The 21,463-nt window shown below is 46.7% G+C and overlaps 1 protein-coding gene across 5 annotated transcripts in view; it reads left to right on the top strand.

The window, feature by feature from the left end:
* Positions 1-21,463, top strand: part of FAM193A (family with sequence similarity 193, member A) — a 150,766-nt gene that overhangs the window by 39,142 nt on the left and 90,161 nt on the right. For all 5 annotated transcript variants that reach the window (XM_011936753.1, XM_011936749.1, XM_011936751.1 and 2 more), the window contains 3 exons: positions 2,037-2,271; positions 10,075-10,199; positions 16,054-16,201. In XM_011936753.1, coding sequence (XP_011792143.1) covers positions 2,037-2,271; positions 10,075-10,199; positions 16,054-16,201 — 508 coding nt within the window. The remainder of the gene's footprint in view (positions 1-2,036; positions 2,272-10,074; positions 10,200-16,053; positions 16,202-21,463) is intronic.

Here is a 21,463-nt window from a genome sequence, read left to right as displayed (position 1 = left end):
TACAGGCGCCTGCCACCACGCCCAGCTAATTTTTTGTATTTTTAGTAGAGACGGGGTTTCACCGTGTTAGCCAGGATGATCTTGATCTCCTGACCTTGTGATCTACCCGCCTCAGCCTCCCAGAGTGCTGGGATTACAGGCGTGAGCCACCGCGCCCGGCATGCCTCCTTTTTATATAACTTAAAAAAAATCTGTTTGCGAAATTATCACGTGGTTATTTCCTTAAATTTATAAAATACAGAAATAGACCCCAAAAAATAAAATAAATAAATAAAAGGGATGTAAGTCCGACATGCTTAGAGAACAGTGACGTGGATGTCCAGTCCGCTTCTGAGTTTGGTTGTCTCTGCCAAAATTTGACTCTTCTGTGGCTTTCTTCTAGCAGATGAAATGCACTCTGTTTCAGAGGACAGTTTTTTATACTAGTAGTTGAAATTACAGTTGTCATACTCAAAAAAATTAATGTCTATCTGAAATGTACTAACCATAATAGGAATCCCATCCATCTACGCTATTTTTTAATCCACATTTTCCATAAGACTTCACATGTTCCATTGCAAGATTTTACTTGGCACTTGTCTTTTACAGCCTAGCTAGGTAGTATGGCAATTTAAAAATAGAACAGGTGACAACTTTCTTTTCTTTTGACATAATATGGTATGTAGAAGGTGAAAGGATTTACTATGTAAAATCCAGGAGCTGTAGTTTTAATACATTTTACAACTCATTTTTATTAGAGTGATGAACTCAAACTGGTTTATCCTGGTGATGGGTTGCGGGTGAAGTTTTGTTATTACATCAGTGGTTTTAGGTTTCCATCTAGAGGCTCCTGGATTAAAATACAATTAAATTTAACCATAGCAATGCCAGTACTGTAGAATAAGTTTTAAGATGTGGATTATCATACACGTATTTGTGTCAATAAAAAAAACCGATTATCCCAAAGTTTGGAGGGAAATTCATGAAAATGTCCATTGCATTTGTGGCTTAGTCATGGGACATGTATTATTTTTTTCCTACTCTTCAGCCTACAAATTTTTTTTTTTTTTTTTTGAGACAGAGTCTCATTCTGTTGCCCAGGCTGGAGTGCAGTGGTGCTAGCTATGTCGGCTCACTGCAAGCTCCGCCTCCTGGGTTCACACCATTCTCCTGCCTCAGCTTCCCGAGTAACTGGGACTACAGGTGCGCGCCACCACGCCCGGCTAATTTTTTGGGTTTTTTTTGTTTTGTTTTGTTTTGTTTTTTTTCAGTAGAGACAGGATTTCACTGTATTGGCCAGGATGGTCTTCATCTCCTGACCTCATGATCCGCCCTCCTCGGCCTCCTGAAGTACTGGGATTATAGGTGTGAGTCTCTGCGCCCAGCCTTCAGCCTACAAATTTTATTTTACACACCTTTATTGCTTTTTTGGTGGGATAATTTTTAAAAAAGGATAAACTGTGTCTAAAGTTTCCTCTTTTGATAAGCCTATTACAAACCCGTTTGGATTGTACACTGAGCCTGTAGAAAGAAGGAAAGAGCAGGCTGCCCCAGATCTGCAGCCAGGTGGCACCTCTACTGGGATCAGTGCTTTTTACTTGTTAACATATAAGCCTTTAAAGGAGTTAGTTGTCCCCAGCCTCGTGTCTGCGCATGTTCGTCTGTGGCCAGCTGCTGAGAGGTGGTAGCGTGCTCTTCCAGCTGTGTGAGTTCATGCAACTCACCTAACCTGTGTGGGCCAGAATGTCCCATCTGCAAAGCAGGCACTGAACCTACACGCAGCAAGCCGAATTAGTGCATGTGCATGAACTGTGCCGTACAGAGGAAGCTCAATAAATGTCACTTTTCCTGTTAGCTCACTGGTGACACTCTGTGCCGCGGATTCTCCATCCGTTAGGTGGGGTGATTGTGCCTCTCACAGGTGGTTATGAGGAGGATGACTGTGTGATCATCCAGAGGTGGTCACCTGTTGAAGGGCTTCAGAAAAGATGCTCACTGACATCACAGCACCCACGGGCCCTGGTAGGCAGGCCCTGGTGACCCTCTTCTCTGTGCAGGCTCTGCGAGAGGGACCCCTACCAGCTGTACCAGCGTCTGGAACAGCAAGCTCGAGAGTACGTGCTGGAGATGAAGGTCCGCCTGCTCCGGCAGCTGTCAGCTGCGGCCAAGGTGAAGGCACCATCTGGCCTGCAGGGTCCACCGCAAGCACACCAGTTCATCTCCCTCCTGCTTGAGGAGTACGGCGCCCTCTGCCAGGCTGCACGCTCCATCAGCACCTTCCTTGGCACTCTGGTAAGAGAGAAAACGTGTGTTTTTCTTTCTGTTTCGATGAACCGAAGAGAAGCATGTGGCAAGAGGAAGCTTCTCATGCTTGTATGCCGACCTCGCTGTCACACCCCCACACACTGTCATAGGCCCCTCTCCTCTGTGGGAGAGGACCTGTTTCCTCTCCTGTTTGTCTTTCCTCTGGACTTTGCCACTGGATAAGAGCATTGGGTGGATTGATAACCAGGTGTCACCTCATGGAAGTACCGTTTGGAGGACCGTGAGGCCCAGGGAACGAGGCATGGGGCAGTTTGAGGGGAGCACCTGTGTGTGCCTTTATAAGGAGACAGAAAAATCTCCAGTGTCCTACTTAGGTTGTTCATTCTTTTGTTGCTGTAGACAGAGCTGTTATTAGGTGAAATGCCCATGAAGAGCGTGAAGGCTGTAGAGAACAGCTTGTTTACAGCCCAGTGGCATTCATTCATTCATGCATGCATGCATGCATTCACCCAATAAGCCAGCACTGAGTTAAGGATCTGCTTGCAGTCTCAAGACAGGCCCTGTCCCCATCCTTGCCAGTGGGGATCTGGCAGTCCTAACGAAAGAGACACACACATGGGTCTGGCCCCCTCAAAAGAGGAATCACCATATTGGGTGGAAGGAGCATGGTATAGAAATACGGTTACGGGTAGGCTGCGGTCATTCTCAACAGCCTCAGTGCCCCCGTGGTTTGGAAGGAGACCATGCGTTCCAGAGATAAGCCCTCAAAGCTTCCTTGACTGTTACTGTTCGTCTGTGGAGTTTTTCTTCATCACTTAAACTTTATTATTAAATAATACTTATGTGTATTTGGGTGCTAGTTTTAAGTGCTTTCTTTCTTTAAATAAAGAAAGGAATTTATTTCTTATGGTTAAGAAGGCTGAGAAGTCCAAATTTGAGGGGCCACATCTGGTGAGAGCCTTCTTGCAGGTGGGGACTTGGACTCTGAAGAGTCCAGAGGTGGTACAGGGCATCACATGGTGAGAGGGCTGAGCATCTAGTTTTGGGTGCTTTCTTAGTGGTAAAACTACATTTTGAAACAAATATAGTAAGCATTGGCATTGGTCTTTATCTGATTCTCAAGTTGATGGACCCTCTTGGAAAAATTTACATATAGCCTGGGCATGGTGGCTCATACCTGTAATCCTCGGATTTTGGGAAGCCAAAAGTGGGAGGATCGCTTGAGCCCAGGAACTTGAGACCAACCTGGGCAACGTGGGGAGACCCCATCTATACCAAAAAAATTTAAAATTAAATTAACCAGGCGTGATGACACGTGCTACTCAAGGGGCTGTGAGGCAAGAGGATCATTTGAGCTCAGGGTTGAGGCTGTGGTGAGCCAGTGCACTCTAGCCTGGGCAAGAGAGTGAGATCCTATCTCAAAAAGAAAAAAAATTACATACATATAATTGTAAGTCATTTCAGGGGGTTCACAGACTTCCTCAAGCTTCACTGCACCAAGCCATGGGGAGGTATCTATTCTGAGAAGAGGCAGCGAGGTGAATGGGTAGGGTGAGGGGTAGGGGCGGGGTGGGGGGCCGGTTATCCTGTTTCAAGGTCTGAGTCCACTGGGTAGTGCCACCAGGCTTCCTTCTGGTACCTCTTCCTTCCTCTGGCATCTCTCGCAGCACTGCCTCCCCATCTCCACCTGAGAGTCTGCCCACCCTTCAGAGGTTCAAATCTAGAGCCCCTCCTCTGTCTTTTACAAGAACATTGGCTCAGGTTAAGAAGGATGCTGTCCAGCCCACCTAAACCTGGTGCCCAGAGAGACTCTGGTAATAAAGAGAGCTGCTGCTGCTCTCCAGAAAGTGCTGGGGAGGTCTGTGCCTCCTCAGATAGTTACCATAGGATACTGTTTTATGAAGCTGACAAAAATTAATTTGATTATTAGAGCAAATTCCTAGCAGTTTACATAGAAATAATTTCTTGTGGCTTGAGGCTGGGTGCAGTGGCTCACACCTGTAATCCCAGCACTTTGGGAGTCCGAAGCGGGCAGATCACCTGAGGTCAGGAGTTCGAGACCAGCCTGGCCAATATGATGAAACCCCATCTCTACTAAAAATACAAAAATTAGCCTGGCATGGTGGCGGGCACCTGTAGTCCCAGCTACTTGGGAGGTTGAGGCAGGAGAATCGCTTGAACCAGGGAGGCAGAGGTTGCATTGAGCCAAGATCGTGCCACTGCACTCCAGTTGGGGTGACAGAGCGAGACTGTCTCACACACACAACAAAACAAAACAAAAGAAAAAAAGAAAAAGAATTCCTTGTGGCTTGAAAAAAATGCACATACTCTGAAGCTGTTTGATCAGTGTCTTTTTTCACTTCCTTTCCACATAGAAATATCCACATTGATTTCTAGGGGTTCAGCAGACTAGATAGCCTTAACTATTCCTTCCTCCAAGGGAAACAACTGAATTTACTAGATAATTAAGAAATAAGCCGGGCGTGGTAGCTTACGGCTGTAATCCCAGTATTTTGGGAGGCTGAGGTGGTTGGATCACCTGAGGTCAGGAGCTAGAGACCAGCCTGGCCAACATGATGAAACCCCGTCTCCACTAAAAATACAAAAAATTGGCCAGGCATGGTGGCACGCGCCTATAATCCCAGCTACTCGGGAGGCTGAGGCAGGAGAATCGCTTGAACCTGGGAGGTGGAGGTTGCAGTGAGCCGAGATTGTGCCACTGCACTCCAGCCTGGGCAACAAGAGCAAAACTCTCTCTCAAAACAAAGATGAAATGTTTTAAAGTGTATAACTGAGATGGCATGAAAGGGAATAAGTCGTAGTGGTGAAAAACCAGTTGAAAGTTGGAATCCTGAGAAATATATATGGGCTTGAAAGTCAGCATTTGCTGTGGGGATTTCTTCTGATCCTGGGAGACAAGATACAACCTAGCCCAGGATGGGGTCTGCACATAATGCCGGGACTGTAAGTGACGACACCCTCAGTAAGGTTGAAGTGGAAACTCCGGGCACCGAAAGGGACAGCAGGGATCTGCAGCTCTCATGTCCTCGGGGTGGGGGTGCAGGGACTATAACTTCCCAGAGACTTGGTAGCTATCAACCAGCTGCCACATGAGCTGGAGTCTGAATAAATGTTGGTGTAGTATGAAACAGCCCAAGCCTGGAAGTTACTTTACAGTGGTCCAAGATTGCTGGTAAAGTCAGGCAGCATGCAGATCACCTCCGGAAGTCTTCAATCTGACCTCAGAGAAGTCAAATAGATAAAATCCCCCCAAATGAGCAGCTCACAGTAAAAAAAGTCATAAAACACAAGGTTCATGACAACACATTTGAAAGCCAGCAGAAGCAATAGACAGAATCACATAGCAAAGACATTTAAATGTTCAAAAAAGAATATAGAGTAACTATGTTAACTGTGCTTAAAGAAACTTTGTAAAAGTTTGAAATTGGGAGTTAATGATTAATACTCTAAAGAATGATCATTCAGATTTGAAAAAACTAAAACTAGAAACAAAAACATAATTTTCTGGAAAAGCTTAATGAATAGACGAAACAATAAACAGCCGAAAAGAGAACTGGTGAGTTGCAAGAAGGAAGTGCAGGAATTCTATAGACTGTAACTCAAAGAAACAAAGAGATGGGCCACGGAAGAGAGGTTGAGACCTGAAGGATGCAGTGAAGATGTCTAGCCACCAGTAATCAGAGTCCCCAAAGAGAAGCAGAATAAGGGTGGAGATGATAGCTGAGAAATTCTCAGAATTACTGAAAAATACTAGTGTTCAGCAAGGAAGCTTATCAGATTTCCCAGATAAGATGTTGAAAAAGCCTTCTCTGGATATAGGATAGTGACAGCTACAGAACATCAAAGAAAAAGTGATCTCAAACATAAAATACAGGACTTCGTTGAAAATGGTCTGCGAGATGTTGTAATGTAGGATTCTCGATTCTGGGTGGAGACTACAGTGAATCTCTATGTACTCCTTACCCAGATCCACAGTTAATCAGCATTTTGCCACTCTGACTTCATTATGCCTTCTTTTTCTTCCACTTTCTCTTCCACCCTCTTTTTGATGCAGTATTTTTATATGGGTTCCAGACAATGTGCCTTTTTGTCTTAGAATATTCCAATAAGTGTCTCTAAAAATAGTCATCCATTATCTTACGTAGCCACAGTTCCATTGTCATATCCATGAAGACTGACAGTAATTTCTTATCGAGTAATGCCAGCCAATCTCTTTTTATGGTTGGGTTATTCCAGTCAGAACCCAAAAATCTTCACAAATTTATAGCCACATTATTACACTGCCATCCAGTGATCTATGAAGCACCAGCTTAAGATAAATTCAGTGTCTCAGTGCAGTAATTCTCAACAGTTTTGGACTCAGGCTCCTTTATAGTTAAAAATTTAGGACCCCGAAGTGTGCTTTTTTTATGCAGACTTGTATCAGTACTTGCTGTATTGAAATTGAAACTGAGAAATTTTTTAAATGCTTATTGTCATTTTAAAAATGTAAGCTCTCGTTAGATTACATAAATTGCGTATTTAACATATATTAGAGAATGTAACAAACAATACACTTTTACATTAGATAATGTAACATAAACTACACATGTAAAAATAACTGTTTTCCAGAATAAAACATTGTTGCCCAGGCTGGAATGCAATGGTGTGATCTTGGCTCACTGAAACCTCTGCCTCCCGGGTTCAAGTGATTCTCCTGCCTTAGCCTCCCAAGTAGCTGGGATTACAGGTGCCCACCACCACACCTGGCTGATTTTTTTGTATTTTTTTTTAGTAGAGACGGGATTTCACCATGTTGGCCAGTCTGGTCTTGGACTCCTGACCTCAGGTGATCTGCCTGCCTTGGACTCCCAAAGTGCTAGAATTACAGGCATGAGCCACCGTGCCCGGCCAACATATTTCTTTTTTTTTTGAGACGCAGTCTCGCTCTGTCGCCCAGGCTGGAGTGCAGTGGCCGGATCTCAGCTCACTGCAAGCTCCGCCTCCCGGGTTTACGCCATTCTCCTGCCTCAGCCTCCCGAGTAGCTGGGACTACAGGCGCCCGCCACCTCGCCCAGCTATTTTTTTGTATTTTTTAGTAGAGACGGGGTTTCACCGTGTTAGCCAGGATGGTCTCGATCTCCTGACCTTGTGATCCACCCGTCTCGGCCTCCCAAAGTGCTGGGATTACAGGCTTGAGCCACCGCGCCCGACCAACATTTTTCTTAAGAGTGGGTTGCTCACGCTTCTTCAGATCTCTCTGTAGAAGCAGTGGGAGCTTCATCTTCTACATTCCGTCTGTTGTCATAGGTTGTCTGGTTGAAGTTACTGAAAAAATTTCAACTTTTTACAGATACGGAGTTGGAAAAAGGAAGAATTTTTTTTTTTTTTTTTTGAGACGGAGTCTTGCTCTGTCTGAGGTCAGGAGCTAGAGACCAGCCTGGCCAACATGATGAAACCCCGTCTCCACTAAAAATACAAAAAATTAGCCAGGCATGGTGGCACGCGCCTATAATCCCAGCTACTCGGGAGGCTAAGGCTATAATAGTGAAGTCTAAATTTTCATCCACAAATAAGAAATATCTCAAATATCCTGTTATTTCTGTCTGTTGTAGGAACTACATTCTAAACATCTTGTCTTCCTTCTTCCAAACCCCCAAGCCTTTTTTTTGTAGTGGGAAGCAAGAACAGTCTGCAAAGCCTGCCCTTAGGTCACTGACAAGCCTTTCTGCCTGTAGCTCAGGAGTTCTTCCATAGGCCTCACCTCTCATAGGAGCTGTGACAACATATCCTGCAAAGCCCATGCCTGCGTGTCCCGGTCCAGTTATTTGAGCCCCTCTGTGCTGGTTCTACACCTGTCGATAGGGCATGGCAGGGCTGTACCAAATTCACAGGGAGCTTACTGGAGGCATTGAATTCAACGGTGAGGACAGTGCCTGGCCATGCTAGACACTCAGGTGTTAGCATGTGTTACTTAAGTAAACTCCAAGTTGATTTCAGGTTGTGAAGTGAGTCTGATAATCTGTTTGTCTTGCATGCCTCACCTAGAGGTGTAATTTTAGATTTTATTAAAAATGCTGAACATCTTTATAAATCCCTTCACCCAGTGACCACTAGCAACTGGCCCAGAAAGCCAGATTTGTGATTCCATTCATAGGCAGGCAGGTGGAAGTGGCTATCCTAGAGGTTTCCAATGGAGGCCAGGCAAAGCCTCAGCTCTTCCAGGAGGCCCCTCCATCAGCTGGTTGCCAGCCTGGTCTGATCCAGGTGCTGCATTCACTCCCATGTACTCTTTGTCCTGTAGCTGAATCGTAAGTCAGGTTACTGCCTACTGTTCTGTTCTCCGGGAACCCCTGGAGAGCAACGGACTACTTTAGCAGGAGGTAGTCTTTGTGTCCTCGTACCTGGCACAGGGCCTGGGCAGCATGGGCTTGGCACTTCACCTGCTTCATTATTATGAGCACATTTGTGGGTTCCAGGCTGGGGCTGGTTATCAGTTACCTGGCCCCAGTCTCCTGCCACATGCATTTTTCCTGTACTGAATGTGCTTGCTCTGAGATGTGCTTGGTGTGAAACAGGAGTGATGATGTTTCAGTCTGGGAGGCACTGGTGAAAAGACGATGAGGAAAAGTGTTGGAAATGTTAACAAAATGGAAGGTTTGAGGTTTTCTGCAGATGGCATAGATTCATTGCTGAATCTCTCAGTGCTTGTGTTTCCAGGTATGAAAACAGAGCTATAACCAGCAAGGCTAGCACACAGTGGTCTAGCAGTATCACTGGTGTGCTGTCTCCAAATGTGTTTGTAGGTGTTTACTTTGAAGAACAGAAGTTAATCATTATAATTTGTTCTCTCAGCCCCCATACCAACTAGGGTTATCAGGTGACATAACAATGAAATCTTTGTGTCGTTCATTTGCTAAGGTCTCCATCAGCTCAGCTTGGCTATATTGTAAACAGGAGCAGACCTCTAAACCCAGTCCCTGTGAGTGACCCGACTCAGGAGACGTGGAGTAGCCAAGCATGATGAAGTGCAGCTTCCAGAGCTGGCGATTGTTGAAGTCAGGAACATTCACTCAAAGATGTAACGTGATCTGAACACAAATAGTGTCCGTGTAGTTGACAGAGGGAAGCATGGATTCACACACGCATGGTTGTAGCAAGACTTATTAAATGTGACCATTACATTTAGGAAAGGTAATAGTGGCATCAACCTCAGTGGTCTTGTGTTGGGGGCTTGCTGTACATCTCTGTTGACATGACTCTCTATGATGACTAGGACACTTCTAGGTTTTCATGGTATTGGCTAAAGTAATTGATGAGTTTGTCTATGTTTATTAGGAAGACAAAAAAACCTTACCTCTAATAGGGTCTTGCAAGTGGAGAAATTGTGTGTATTAATTAGAATGGAAGGTTTCTCCAAATAGGTAAGAAAATTATTATCCTTTGGCATCGAGGGACTTGATGTATCTAAACTGTCTGAACTGTAAGGGCTTTCATTACATTTTAAAAGTATAATTGTGAGAAATGACTCTCAAACATGTGCAGTTACTGCTTTGTCTCTGTGCACACCTGTCACCCCTGTCTTTGTGGCCCTTCTAAACTTACCATCTAGACTGACTACATGTCCTTGTAGTCAGAGTTCTGATCCACTGTGTGACTTGGGACATACAGGGAACAGCACTTATCATAAGCTGAACGCTCTGGGCCTGTGAAGAGGGATGTGTGTGTGGTGTGGGGAGAGGGAGAGCGGGGAGGGAATCCCTCTGGGAATTTTCAAGTCTTTAGCAATTCACTACATATTCTGTTTATCTTTTTCTTTTTCTTAACTAGGAAAATGAACACTTGAAAAAGTTCCAAGTGACGTGGGAACTGCATAATAAACACCTGTTTGAAAATCTGGTCTTTTCAGAGCCACTTCTTCAGAGCAACTTGCCCGCACTGGTGTCACAAATCAGGTATTTGGCCTTAACCCGTATATGTCTTTGTGGTGTGACAGCACAGTCTTTTCTCCTGACTGGTATACCTGAGTACCACCAAGTATGAAAGTTCTTGCAGGAAAAATAACAGGGCTTCGAGAAAAAGATCGTTTGGGCCAAAAACTCAAAACCCGAGAAGTAATACAATTAAACTTTTAAATGCTACTAAGATTTAACACCATAAATTCCTCATACAGAAAAGCTACAGTAAATATAACACTTTTCCTTGACAAGACCCATCCTTGGCCGGGCACCTGTGGTGTGGTTCATGCTATGACTCTTGGACATGCAGAGGAAATGGAGGAGGGAAGAGGCCCAAGTCTGAGGGTGCCTAAGGCCCCCTGGATACAGCTTGGTGTCTCCTACACATTCCCTTGCTACCTGGGGCTCTGTTGTTTTGTCTCCTGGTGTAGCGCTTCCATGTGGCTTCTTCATGCTTGGGAGGCTGGCTGGGTTCTGTGCTTTCACTGAGAAAGGGGTGCAGGTGCAGCAGTCACTCATGGGGTATCTGCTCGGGGTCATGTGTTTGCCCTGTGGTACCACGTTCAGTTAGGAGGCGTGTTCCTCCTGATGTCATGTCACTCAGCAGAACGCGGAGGTCAAGACCAGCCTGGCCAATGTGGTGAAACCCCGTCTCTATTAAAAATACAAAAAATTAGCAGCAAAAATTACAAAAATTGAACAGCAGAACACTGTTCCCTGTACTGAGTCATGCATGAGCTACCACAGGTCTGCAGTTTGGTGATTTTGTTCTTTGGTGTTTTGTTCTATTTACCACGTGAGCACATTCCCATAATACAGACACATCGTGACAGCAGCCATCTGCATTTGACCACATTGATATATACTTAGGGGGCCGAGTGTGGTGGCTCATGCCTGTAATTCCAACACTTTGGGAGGCCTTAAGTGGGCGGATCACCTGAGGTCAGGAGTTTGAGACCAGCCTGGCCAACATGGTAATACCCCGTCTCTACTAAAAATATCAAAATTAGCCGGGTGTGGTGGCACACACCTGTGATCCTGGCTGCGTAGAAGGCTGAGGCAGAAGAATTGCTTGAACCCCAGAGGCAGAGGTTGCAGTGAGGCGAGAGTGTGCCACTGCACTCTAGCCTGGGCGATAGAGTGAGATGCTCTCTCAGGGAAAAAAAAAATTGTTAGCTTCACAAAGGAAGGGAATAAATTGTTCTGTTGACTACACCAGTTATTGCTATTTTATTTTATTTATTTTATTTTTGAGACAGTGTCTTGCCGTGTCACCAAGACTGGAGTGCAGTGGCACGATCTCAGCTCACTGCAACCTCCACCTCCCAGGTTCAAGCGATTCTCCTGCCTCAGCCTCCCAAGTAGCCAGGATTGGGATTACAAGCTTGCACCACCACGCCTGGCTAATTTTTGTATTTTTAATAGAGACGGGGTTTCACCATGTTGGCCAGGCTGGTCTTGAACTCCTGACCTCAAGCGATCCACCTGCCTCAGCCTCCCAAAGTGCTAGGATTACAAGTATGAGCCACTACGCCCAACCTGCCTTTTTTCTCTTAAAATCCGTGTATTAGGCCGGGCACAGTGCTTCACACCTGTAATCCCTGCACTTTGTAATCCCTGTGATCCCAGCTGAGCCGGGTGGATCACGAGGTCAGGAGATCAAGACCATCCTGGCTGACATGGTCAAACCCCGTCTCTACTAAAAATACAAAAAATTAGCCGGGTATAGTGGCGCGTGCCTGTAGTCCCAGCTACTTGGGAGGCTGAGGCAGGAGAATGGCGTGAACCCGGGAGGCGGAGCTTGCAGTGAGCCGAGATCGTGCCAGTGCACTCCAGCCTGGGCGATAGAGCGAGACTCCATCTCAAAAAAAAAAAAAAAAAACAGAAGAAAACAAAACAACAACAACAAAACCAAACTCCGATTATTGACCCAGTCTTTGTTTCCTGTATTCACAAATTTTATTCGAGGGGTCCTGACCATTTCCACTTCATAACCTTACCTCTAGAGAAAGCAGTTAAGTAAAAGAGAGTTGAGGACAAAAAGATCAGAAACTGCACGTGGTGGCTCATGCCTCTAGTCTCGGCTACTTGGGAGGCTGAGGCAGGAGGATTGCTTAAGCCTAGGAGCTGGAGACCAGATAGGGTAACAGCAAGACCCCATCTGTTAAAAAGCGAAAAAAAAGGGCCGGGCGCGGTGGCACATGCCTGTAATTCCAGCACTTTGGGAGGCTGAGTGGGGCAGATCACGAGGTCAGGAGATTGAGACCATCCTGGCTAACACGGTGAAACCCCGTCTCTACTGAAAATACAAAAATTAACCAGGCGTGGTGGTATCCACCTGTAGTCCCAGCTACTCGCGAGGCTGAGGCAGGAGAATGGCATGAACCCGAGAGCGGAGGTTGCAGTGAGCCGAGATCATGCCACTGCACTCCATCCAGCATGGGGAACAGACAGAGCGAGACTCCATCTCAGAAAAACAGAGAGAAAAAAAAAACCATACATTTAACAATTCATAAAAATTTTGCTACTGATTACATACAAACACCCCCTAAAGCTTCTGTATCATGAACTACGTATTGTACAATCCATCCACTTAAAATGTACAATTCAATGGCTTTTGATATATTACATTTTTTTAAAATTATGGTAAAGTATATATAACATAAAGCTTACCATTTTAACTATTTCAAGGGTATAGTTCATTAACATTAATTATATTCATAGTGTTTATAACCATTACCACTATGTACTTTAAAATTTTTTCCTCACCCAAAACAGAAACTCTACCCATTAAACAGTACATCTGCATTGCCCCCTTCTTTTTTTCCCCATAGCCTTTGAAAGTCTGTAATTGGCAGGCTCCTTCCCCTGACTCCCCACCCCTTTTTGTCTTAAAATGTATCTATGAAAGAACTGGGCCATCTGTCCTGGGGGTGCCTTGGTCTGATCCTGCGTAGGCGTGTTCACAGAGCAGTCTGGCCACCTCCATCCTCTGTCCTGCCTGAGAATTGGTGGGATCTGAAGGCTCTGGACGGCTCTGCTCAGATCCCCTGGCAGGCCGAGGCATAGGTGGGGGGTGTTTCTATCAGGGGCACATCCCTCAGGCCTGCTTCTCTTTGTTGTGGGTGTCAGTAGCCCAATGTGGGCTTCACTTTAAATATATGTTAAATTAGGCTTATAAAATTTACCCAAATCAATGTTATTTCATTCTCTTTATCAATAATAACGTTTCACATACACATTATTGGTAATGTTACAGTAAGCCTGTTTCCATGCCACTGTCTTGTATTTGCAGGCTCAGTATTTAGATAGAAACCTGTTTGCTGAGCCATTGATTTAACTGAACCCTGTGGATAGTCCCTGTGACTCTTGATCCTAGCACAGCTTTGCTTGCGGGGAAGCCCTGTGCCTGCAGATTGCTTTCCAATTACACCACCAAAGATATCCACAAACCCCCTCCCCCACCCGCTTTGCTCTCCCTTGGCTCCACATAACCTGAATTCTATAAATTGGAAGAGATACATTCTTACTTCCAGGAGGAGTGGAACAAGGAACACATGACAGGGTATAATGCTGCATCCCAGCGTTCCAGGTGGAGCAGGTAGGGGCAGGATGGAATTGGGTAGAAACTAGATTCTGTATGAAGAATGGAAACCAGTCACAGAAGAGCAAGGCTGGCAGAGGAGAAGTGGGAGAAAAACTACTTCACGGGCTGCAGTGTGGCAGAAGCCCGGCGCCACTGGAGTCCATGTCTTAAGGAGTTTTGTCTCCTGAGGGGCAGAAACAGCCTTAGGAGAACAGTTTTGATGTTCTGAAGTAGCCTCAATCCATGTGCATCAGTGTTGTTTCTTTCCTTTGTGCTTCCCTAAATGACTGTCCAGTTACACCCAACCTCTGCTGCCTCCCCTGGAGAGACTGCAATAGGTGAGCGCACAGATGGCTGCAGTAGCTGCGAGGTTCCCAGGTGCGATTCACCTGAGGGTGGAGATAGGTCAGAGGAGAAGAGGGAGTCATTCCTGCCCATTTCACCCATGAAAAGATCCTAATTTCCACATAGCTTTATTGTTTATTATAAAATCATTAGATTGTCATTACAAATAAAATTCCGAAAATACAGAAAATCATGAAGTTAGGTTTTATAAATAATTTAGTATTATACATTTTTTCCCCATGTCCACTACACGTATTTTTAAACATGCTGTAGTCATATCTGTAGTTACCATGGGCATATTTCCATTTCAAAATATGTATATGTATACATGAATGTGTGTGTGAACGGGTAGACATAATTATAAAATTGGTAATAATATCTAGTGATCAAGTGCTGATTCTTCTAGATGTGCCGTTATTCATTTGGTGGCTTCTAGTGTTTTATATACACAGTGCTGATCCCTAACCGCACAGAGTCTTTGCGCTCTTGATATATTATAAACGTTGTATTTGATTCTAAGCCATCCTTGTCAAGATGTCTTTATTTCATTTATTTTGGCTCACACTGATAGATTCAGGTATTAGGAACATGAGTTTTTTCTGGTAATAATCTGCATGTGTCTCCACATCTCTATGTGTCCTCCTCCTAATCCCAGCCCCCAGCCTTCTGTCTCCCAAGCGCCATCTTGCTCACAGTCTCTTCAGAAATTGAGGTGTTTTTTCTCACTGTCCACCTGCACGTTTGTCTTCTGTTTCCTGTTTATTTTCTCATTTCCATCTTGCTATCTCTTTTTTTTTTGTCTTTTTTTTTTGAGGCAGAGTCTCCCTGTCTGCTAGGCTGGAGTGCAGTGGCGCAATCTTGGTTCACCACAGCTTCCACCTCCCAGGTTCAAGCGATTCTCCTGTCTCAGCCTCCTGAGTAGCTGGGATTACAGGCATGTGCTACCACACCCGGCTAATTGTTGTATTTTTAGTAGAGACGGGGTTTCTCCATGTTGGCCAGGCTGGTCTTGAACTCCCGACCTCAGGTGATCGCTCCCCTTGGCCTCCCAAAGTGCTGGGATTACAGGTGTGAGCCACTGTGCCCGACCACCATCTTTCTTAATACAGTGTAATATAGTAGACAGAAAATTGTAACTATATTTCTTCAAGTAAATCAAATTTTGTTTTGCTTTATTTGAAAACCAGATCTAAATTTTATGTCTCATTAAATGTTTTTCTTTTCTCTGAGCCAGTTGTATTTTCAAGAGTAAAATAACTTTGCATCCCCATATTTGTTTTTTATTATCATTTTTAATTTTTATTTTTATCTAATTTTTTTATTTTGCAATTCCATATTTGGTAAACTGAATTGTTAAGCCATAGTCTTTAGAGACGTGTTGTTCAGTGCTCATTTGTTTTCTCAGAAGCTATTGTTTCTTTGAGCTTCTCTTTTTTGCTCTGTCGCCCAGGCTGGAGTGCAGTGGCGTGATCTCCGCTCACTGCAACCTCCACCTCCTGGGTTCAAGCAGTTCTCCTGTCTCAGCCTCCCGAGTAGCTGGGACTATGGATTCCTGCCACCACACCCAGCTAATTCTTTTTGTACTTTTAGTAGAGATGGGGTTTCGCCATATTGGGCAGGCTGGTCTCAAACTCTTGACCTCAGGTGATCCACCCACCTCAGCCTCCTAAAGTGCTGGGATTACAGACGTGAGCCACCATGCCCAGCCGAGCGTCTCCTTTTTACAAGTCTGTCCCAGTGGCCTTGCATGGGGATCTGTTGATCCCTCACAGCTCCCTGCTGTGGTGCAGAGTGGCACCCCGTTTTCCATGTTGGGAGGCGAGTTGACAAAACAGGTAGTAGCAGCAGGAAGCACATTTCTCATCTCTGCTTCAGAGCCTTTGAGTTCTTTCCTTCGTTACAAGGCCTTCTCTCTCCTAGGCTAGGAACCACCACACATGACACCTGCAGTGAGGACACATACAGTACCTTGCTACAGAGGTACCAGCGCTCCGAGGAGGAGCTGCGCAGAGTCGCCGAGGAGTGGCTGGAGTGCCAGAAGAGGATCGATGCCTATGTCGACGAGCAGGTGAGTGCCATCCAGGACCACCACACCCGCGCACACCCTCACACGGCCATGTTGAAGGCAGCACCAAGAGACTAGCTTTGTCCTGAGCTGCAAGTCAGGAACTCCCGACTGAGGCCCAGAGGCGCATGTGGGTAGCCCCTGTGTGTCAGCTGCTGGTTTTCCAGAAGGGATGGGAAACCTGTTGGCATCACAGATGGCTTAGGCCTCCTGTGCCTGAGATGTGGTGGCAGCAGTTGGTCAGGTTCTCCTTGGCTTGGGCATACTTGCTATCACTCACACAGGCTGTCACCCAGGCTCTGCACTCCAGGTAGGAGGTTTTGTTTTGTGTGTGTGTGTGTGTGTGTTTTTTGAGATGGAGTTTCGCTCTTGTTGCCCAGGCTGGAGTGCAATGGTGAGATCTGGGCTCGCCCTAACCTCTGCCTCCCGGGTTCAAGTGATTCTCCTGCCTCAGTCTCCCGAGTAGCTGGGATTACATGTGCCACCACGCCTAGCTAATTTTGTACTTTTAGTAGTGACAGGGTTTCTCCGTGTTGGTCAGGCTGGTCTTGAACTCCTGACCTCAGGTGGTCTGCCTGCCTCAGCCTCCCAAAGTGTTGGGATTACAGGTGTGAGCCACCAAGCCCTGTCCAGGTAGGAGATTTTTTAAGTCCAGGAGCCATTTACTGAGCACTCTGCTGTTGAGAGCTCATTGTCCATCTGTAGTCTAGAAGGGAGTGCAGACACGTGCACAGGTGGCAGGTGGCTCATGAGGTGGAAGATAGAAGAAGGAGAGCACCTGCTGGAGGTGGATCCGAAGGGAGGGTGCTCAGGTAGCCCAAGCCTCTCAGACAGAGCAGGGCTTTGAGATGGCGCCCCCTTTTTCTCACCCCTGGCCTGCCTGCTCTCATAAAGCGGGGTTGGGCCAGGAAGGAATTGAGAGTGGCCCTGGTTTAAAGATGACAGTAGTGTGAGTAGCGGTAAAGGAGGAGTGACTGATTTATATATCTGTTGCACTTTGGAGACTCTCTGTAGGAAAATGGAACCTGGGCTCTAGCCTAAGACATGCACTGTTTCCATGTCTGCCCTGGCATGGTGAGTGCCACGTGGATGCCAGCCGTGGCTCCTTGTCAGTGTTCCTTGTCAGTGCTGTGAGGGACTGGGAAGAAGGAAGAGACTAGCATGTGCTCACTGCTCTCGAGAAGTGTGTCATTGATTTCACAGTTACAGGCTGTGTTTTCTGTTGCTGTTCTCTCCTGCAGCCACAGGGACTAGAGCTACAAATGGTCTGTTTGGATTTTCACGGGTTTTCTCTTACTCCATTCTTCTGCGTTCTCAGCCTCCCAAAGTACTGGGATTACATTTGTGAGCCATGGCGCCTGGCCTGCTGGCTTTTTTTGAACCTTCATCAGCTTCAGTGGAATAAGTTCCAACTTTGTCACATGCGGAATTCTGTGCTGTTGAGCTTGTCTTGGGGCAGGTGGCCCTGAGATTCTCCCATGACTCTGCGCTTCTTCCTTGGCCGCTGTACGCACAGCACATCAGGGTGAGAAGGGGCCTTGGAGGTCAGTTTGGTCCTGGGAGACTCCCTCTGTGTCCTGTGCCTCATGGTGAGGCTTGAGAGAGCAGTTGCTGTTTTGTGTTTTCTTCAAAGTGGGTGTATTCCTAATTCATGTTTTTGTCTGTTTTTGCAACCAGAGACTTTCCAGCTGTGGCTTGTCACTGACCAGCGACTTCTTAGCCTGGACTACTGTGAGAGCAGGGTCTGGATGCCAGGTGGGGAGGGCAGAGTCTCCCACTGCAGCAGCACCTCAGCAGCCTTCATCTCGTGAGGCCTGGAGCATCCCAGGGGCTGCAGCTGTGCCATGTGGGGACAGCACAGCAGAGAGGGCGCTGAAAGCTGCATTCCCTTCTGCCATCTGTGGGTGTACCAGCCGATTTTCACAAGTTTGCTGTTCTGGTAGAGGGAGCAGGAGTTGGGGGAAGCTAGGATAGTGGGCAATAACCTGCTCCAGGAAGTGGGCATCTTCAGCACAGGCTCTTCGGGGCTGTGGCCGTGCAGGAGGGCCAGTAGTGTGTCCAGGTCACCACTCCCTGGGATGTTCTTGACTTGGGCCCCAGGGAGAACCCGGAATGAGTCCTGGATCTGCCCTCGTCTTAGTTTCCTGTTCCTTCCGTAGTCTTAGTTTCCCACCTGCAAAATGAGATAATGACATTAGGTGATGTTGTAGTTTTATACGAGCTTTTGATTCCAAATAAGTTTTTTGTGTGTTATTTTTAAAAAACAAAACTGGCCAGGTGCAGTGGCTCACACCTGTGATTTCAGCACTTCGGGAGGCTAAGGTGGGAGGATCCCTTGAGCCCAGGAGTTTGAGACCAGCGTGGGCAACATGGTGACTTTGTCTCTACAAAAAATTAGGCTTAGTGCCATGTGCTTGTGGTTCCAGCCACTCTAGAGACTGACGAGGGGAGGATCACTTAAGACCAAGAGTTCGAGGCTGCAGTGAGCTATGATGGCGCCACTGCACCGTAGCCTGGGTGACAGAGTGAGACCCTGTCTCAAAAAAAAAAAAACAGGCCGGGCGCGGTGGCTCAAGCCTGTAATCCCAGCACTTTGGGAGGCCGAGACGGGCGGATCACGAGGTCAGGAGATCGAGACCATCCTGGCTAACACGGTGAAACCCCGTCTCTACTAAAAAAAAATACAAAAAACTAGCCGGGCGAGGTGGCGGGCGCCTGTAGTCCCAGCTACTTGGGAGGCTGAGGCAGGAGAATGGCGTAAACCCGGGAGGCGGAGCTTGCAGTGAGCTGAGATCCGGCCACTGCACTCCAGCCCGGGCGACAGAGCAAGACTCCGTCTCAAAACAAAAAAACAAAAAAAAACCAAAAAGAAAACAGCCAGGCTCAGTGGCTCACACCTGTATTCCCAGCACTTTGGGAGGCTGAGACAGGTGGATTACTGAAGCCCAGAAGTTTGAGACCAGCCTGGGCAATATAGATAGACCTTGTCTCTACAAAAATACAAAAATTAGCCAGCCATGGTAGCGTGCACTTGTGGTTTCAGCTACTCGGGAGGCTGAGATGGGAGGATCGCTTGAGCCTAGGAGGTTGAGGCTGTGGTGAACTATGATCATGCCACCGCACTCCATCCTGGGCAATAGAGTGAGACCGTATCTCAAAAAATGAAAAAAAATATAGGCATAGGGACAGTAAATAGTCCCTGTGTTGGTACTGTACTGTGGGCCGCTGGTTACTGGGTACCCTATAGGGCAGGGATCCCCAACTCTTGGATCACAGACCAGTACTAGTCCATGGCCTGTTAGGAACCAGGCCGCACAGCAGGAGGTGAGTGGTCGGTGAGCAAGTAAAGCTTTGTCAGTATTTATAGCCACTCCCCATTGCTTGCATTACTGCCTGAACTCCAGCTCCTGTCAGATCAGCAGAGACATTAGATCCTCATAGAAGCACGAACCCTGTTGTGAGCTACGCGTGCGAGGGATCTGGGTTGTACACTTCTCATGAAAGTCTAATGTCTGCTGATCCGTCGCTGTCTCCCATCACCCCCAGATGGGACCGTCTAGTTGAAGGAAAGCAAGCTCAGGGCTCCCACTGATTGTGCATTGGGGTGAGTTGTATAATTATTTCATCCTGTATTACAGTGTGGTAATACTAGAAATAAAGTACAGTAAATGTTACGAACTTGAATCATCCCAAAACCATCCGCTTGCCTCACCTGGTCTGTGGAAAAGTTGTCTTCCATGAAATCGATCCCTAGTGCCAAAAAGATTGGGGACCACTGCTCTAGAGCACGTCCCATGGCACCTAAGCGGGGTGGTTTATTGAGAGTACAGAGGAGGGGAGAAGCAGTGAGATCTCAGGTCATCAGCAGACACTGTGAAGGAAAGACCTTGAGAAGGAAAAACAAAAGGCGGGAGACCAGTTTTTCTTCCTGGCTCACTCTTGTCACTGGGGCTCAGGGGAGTGAAGCTGATCTGCTCTGGCCTCACAGAGGAGCGAGGTGTGAGAAGCCACAACCACCCAGGCTGGGAGCAGAGATAGGAGCTCAGGTCTCTGAAGCCCAGGGAAGGGCCACTGTGCAGGGCAGGGTTTCAGGACTCCCAGAGAGGCTGCTTGTGGGAAGCACGTGAAAGGGTCCTTAATCCGAGAGTGTCTCCGTTGACGACATAGTGTCACCTTCTGAGTCTCTGTCTTGCCAGCATGAGCTGCAGTCAAGTTGTATTGCATTAGGTCATTGAAACCTCCCAAGTGCATAGGACCCTGCCTACCTTTGCCAAGGACCTCATAAAAAATAGGTGCCCCAAGCACCTTCTGAGTAGGCATGGATAGCTCCCCACAGTACACTATAATCGCAGCAATGGTGGTATTTGCCTTTGGCCCAGCGAACACTGTGTCAGGGTCCTCCTCCACAGTCTTGTTAGTGTTTGTAGCAGTAACAGATGTGCAGATGGAGAAGCTGAGTGTTGATGAATCCACTGGAGAGTGTCATCAGACCCGGAAGGGTGGACATATCAGTCCGTTTTCACACTGCTATAAAGATCTACCTGAGGCCAGGTGTGATGCTCACACCTGTAATCCAGCACTTAGGGAGGCCAAGGTGGGTGGATCACCTGAGGTCGGGAGTTCAAGACCAGCCTGACCAACATGGCGAAACCCTATCTCTACTAAAAATACAAAATTAGCTGGGCGTGGTGGCGCATGCCTGTAATCCCACCTACTCAGGAGGCTGAGGCAGGAGAGTCACTTGAACCCAGGAGGCAGAGGTTGGGGTGAGCTGAGATTGTGCCATTGCACTCCAGCCTGGGCAGCAAGAGCGAAACTCTGTCTCAAAGAAGAAGGGGAAAAAAAAAACAACCTACCTGATTCTGGGTAATTTATAAAGAACAGAGGTTTAATTGATTCACAGTTCTGCATGGCTGGGGAGGCCTTAGGAAACTTATAATCATGGCAGAAGGAGAAGAAGAGGCAAGGCACATCTTACGTGGTGGCAGGAGAGAGAGAGCAAGAGGGGAAATGCCACACTTTTAAGCCATCATATCTTGTGGGAACTCACTGTCATGAGAACAGCATGGGGGAAATCCGCCCCCATCATCCCATCACCTCTCACCAGGTTCCTCCCCTAACATGTGGTGATTACAATTTGACATGAGATTTGGGTGGAGACAAACGTGAACCATATCAATGTAACAGGTTGACGTGATGTCACAGGGCAGACGTGGAAGGTCCTGTAATCAGGGTGGTAGCAGCCTTGCTGCATGTCCTCAGGAC

Source organism: Colobus angolensis, unplaced genomic scaffold (genome assembly GCF_000951035.1).
Source record: "Colobus angolensis palliatus isolate OR3802 unplaced genomic scaffold, Cang.pa_1.0 Scaffold157, whole genome shotgun sequence".
In the NCBI taxonomy this organism is placed as follows: domain Eukaryota; kingdom Metazoa; phylum Chordata; class Mammalia; order Primates; family Cercopithecidae; genus Colobus; species Colobus angolensis.
This window is presented reverse-complemented; position numbering and strand designations above follow the sequence as displayed.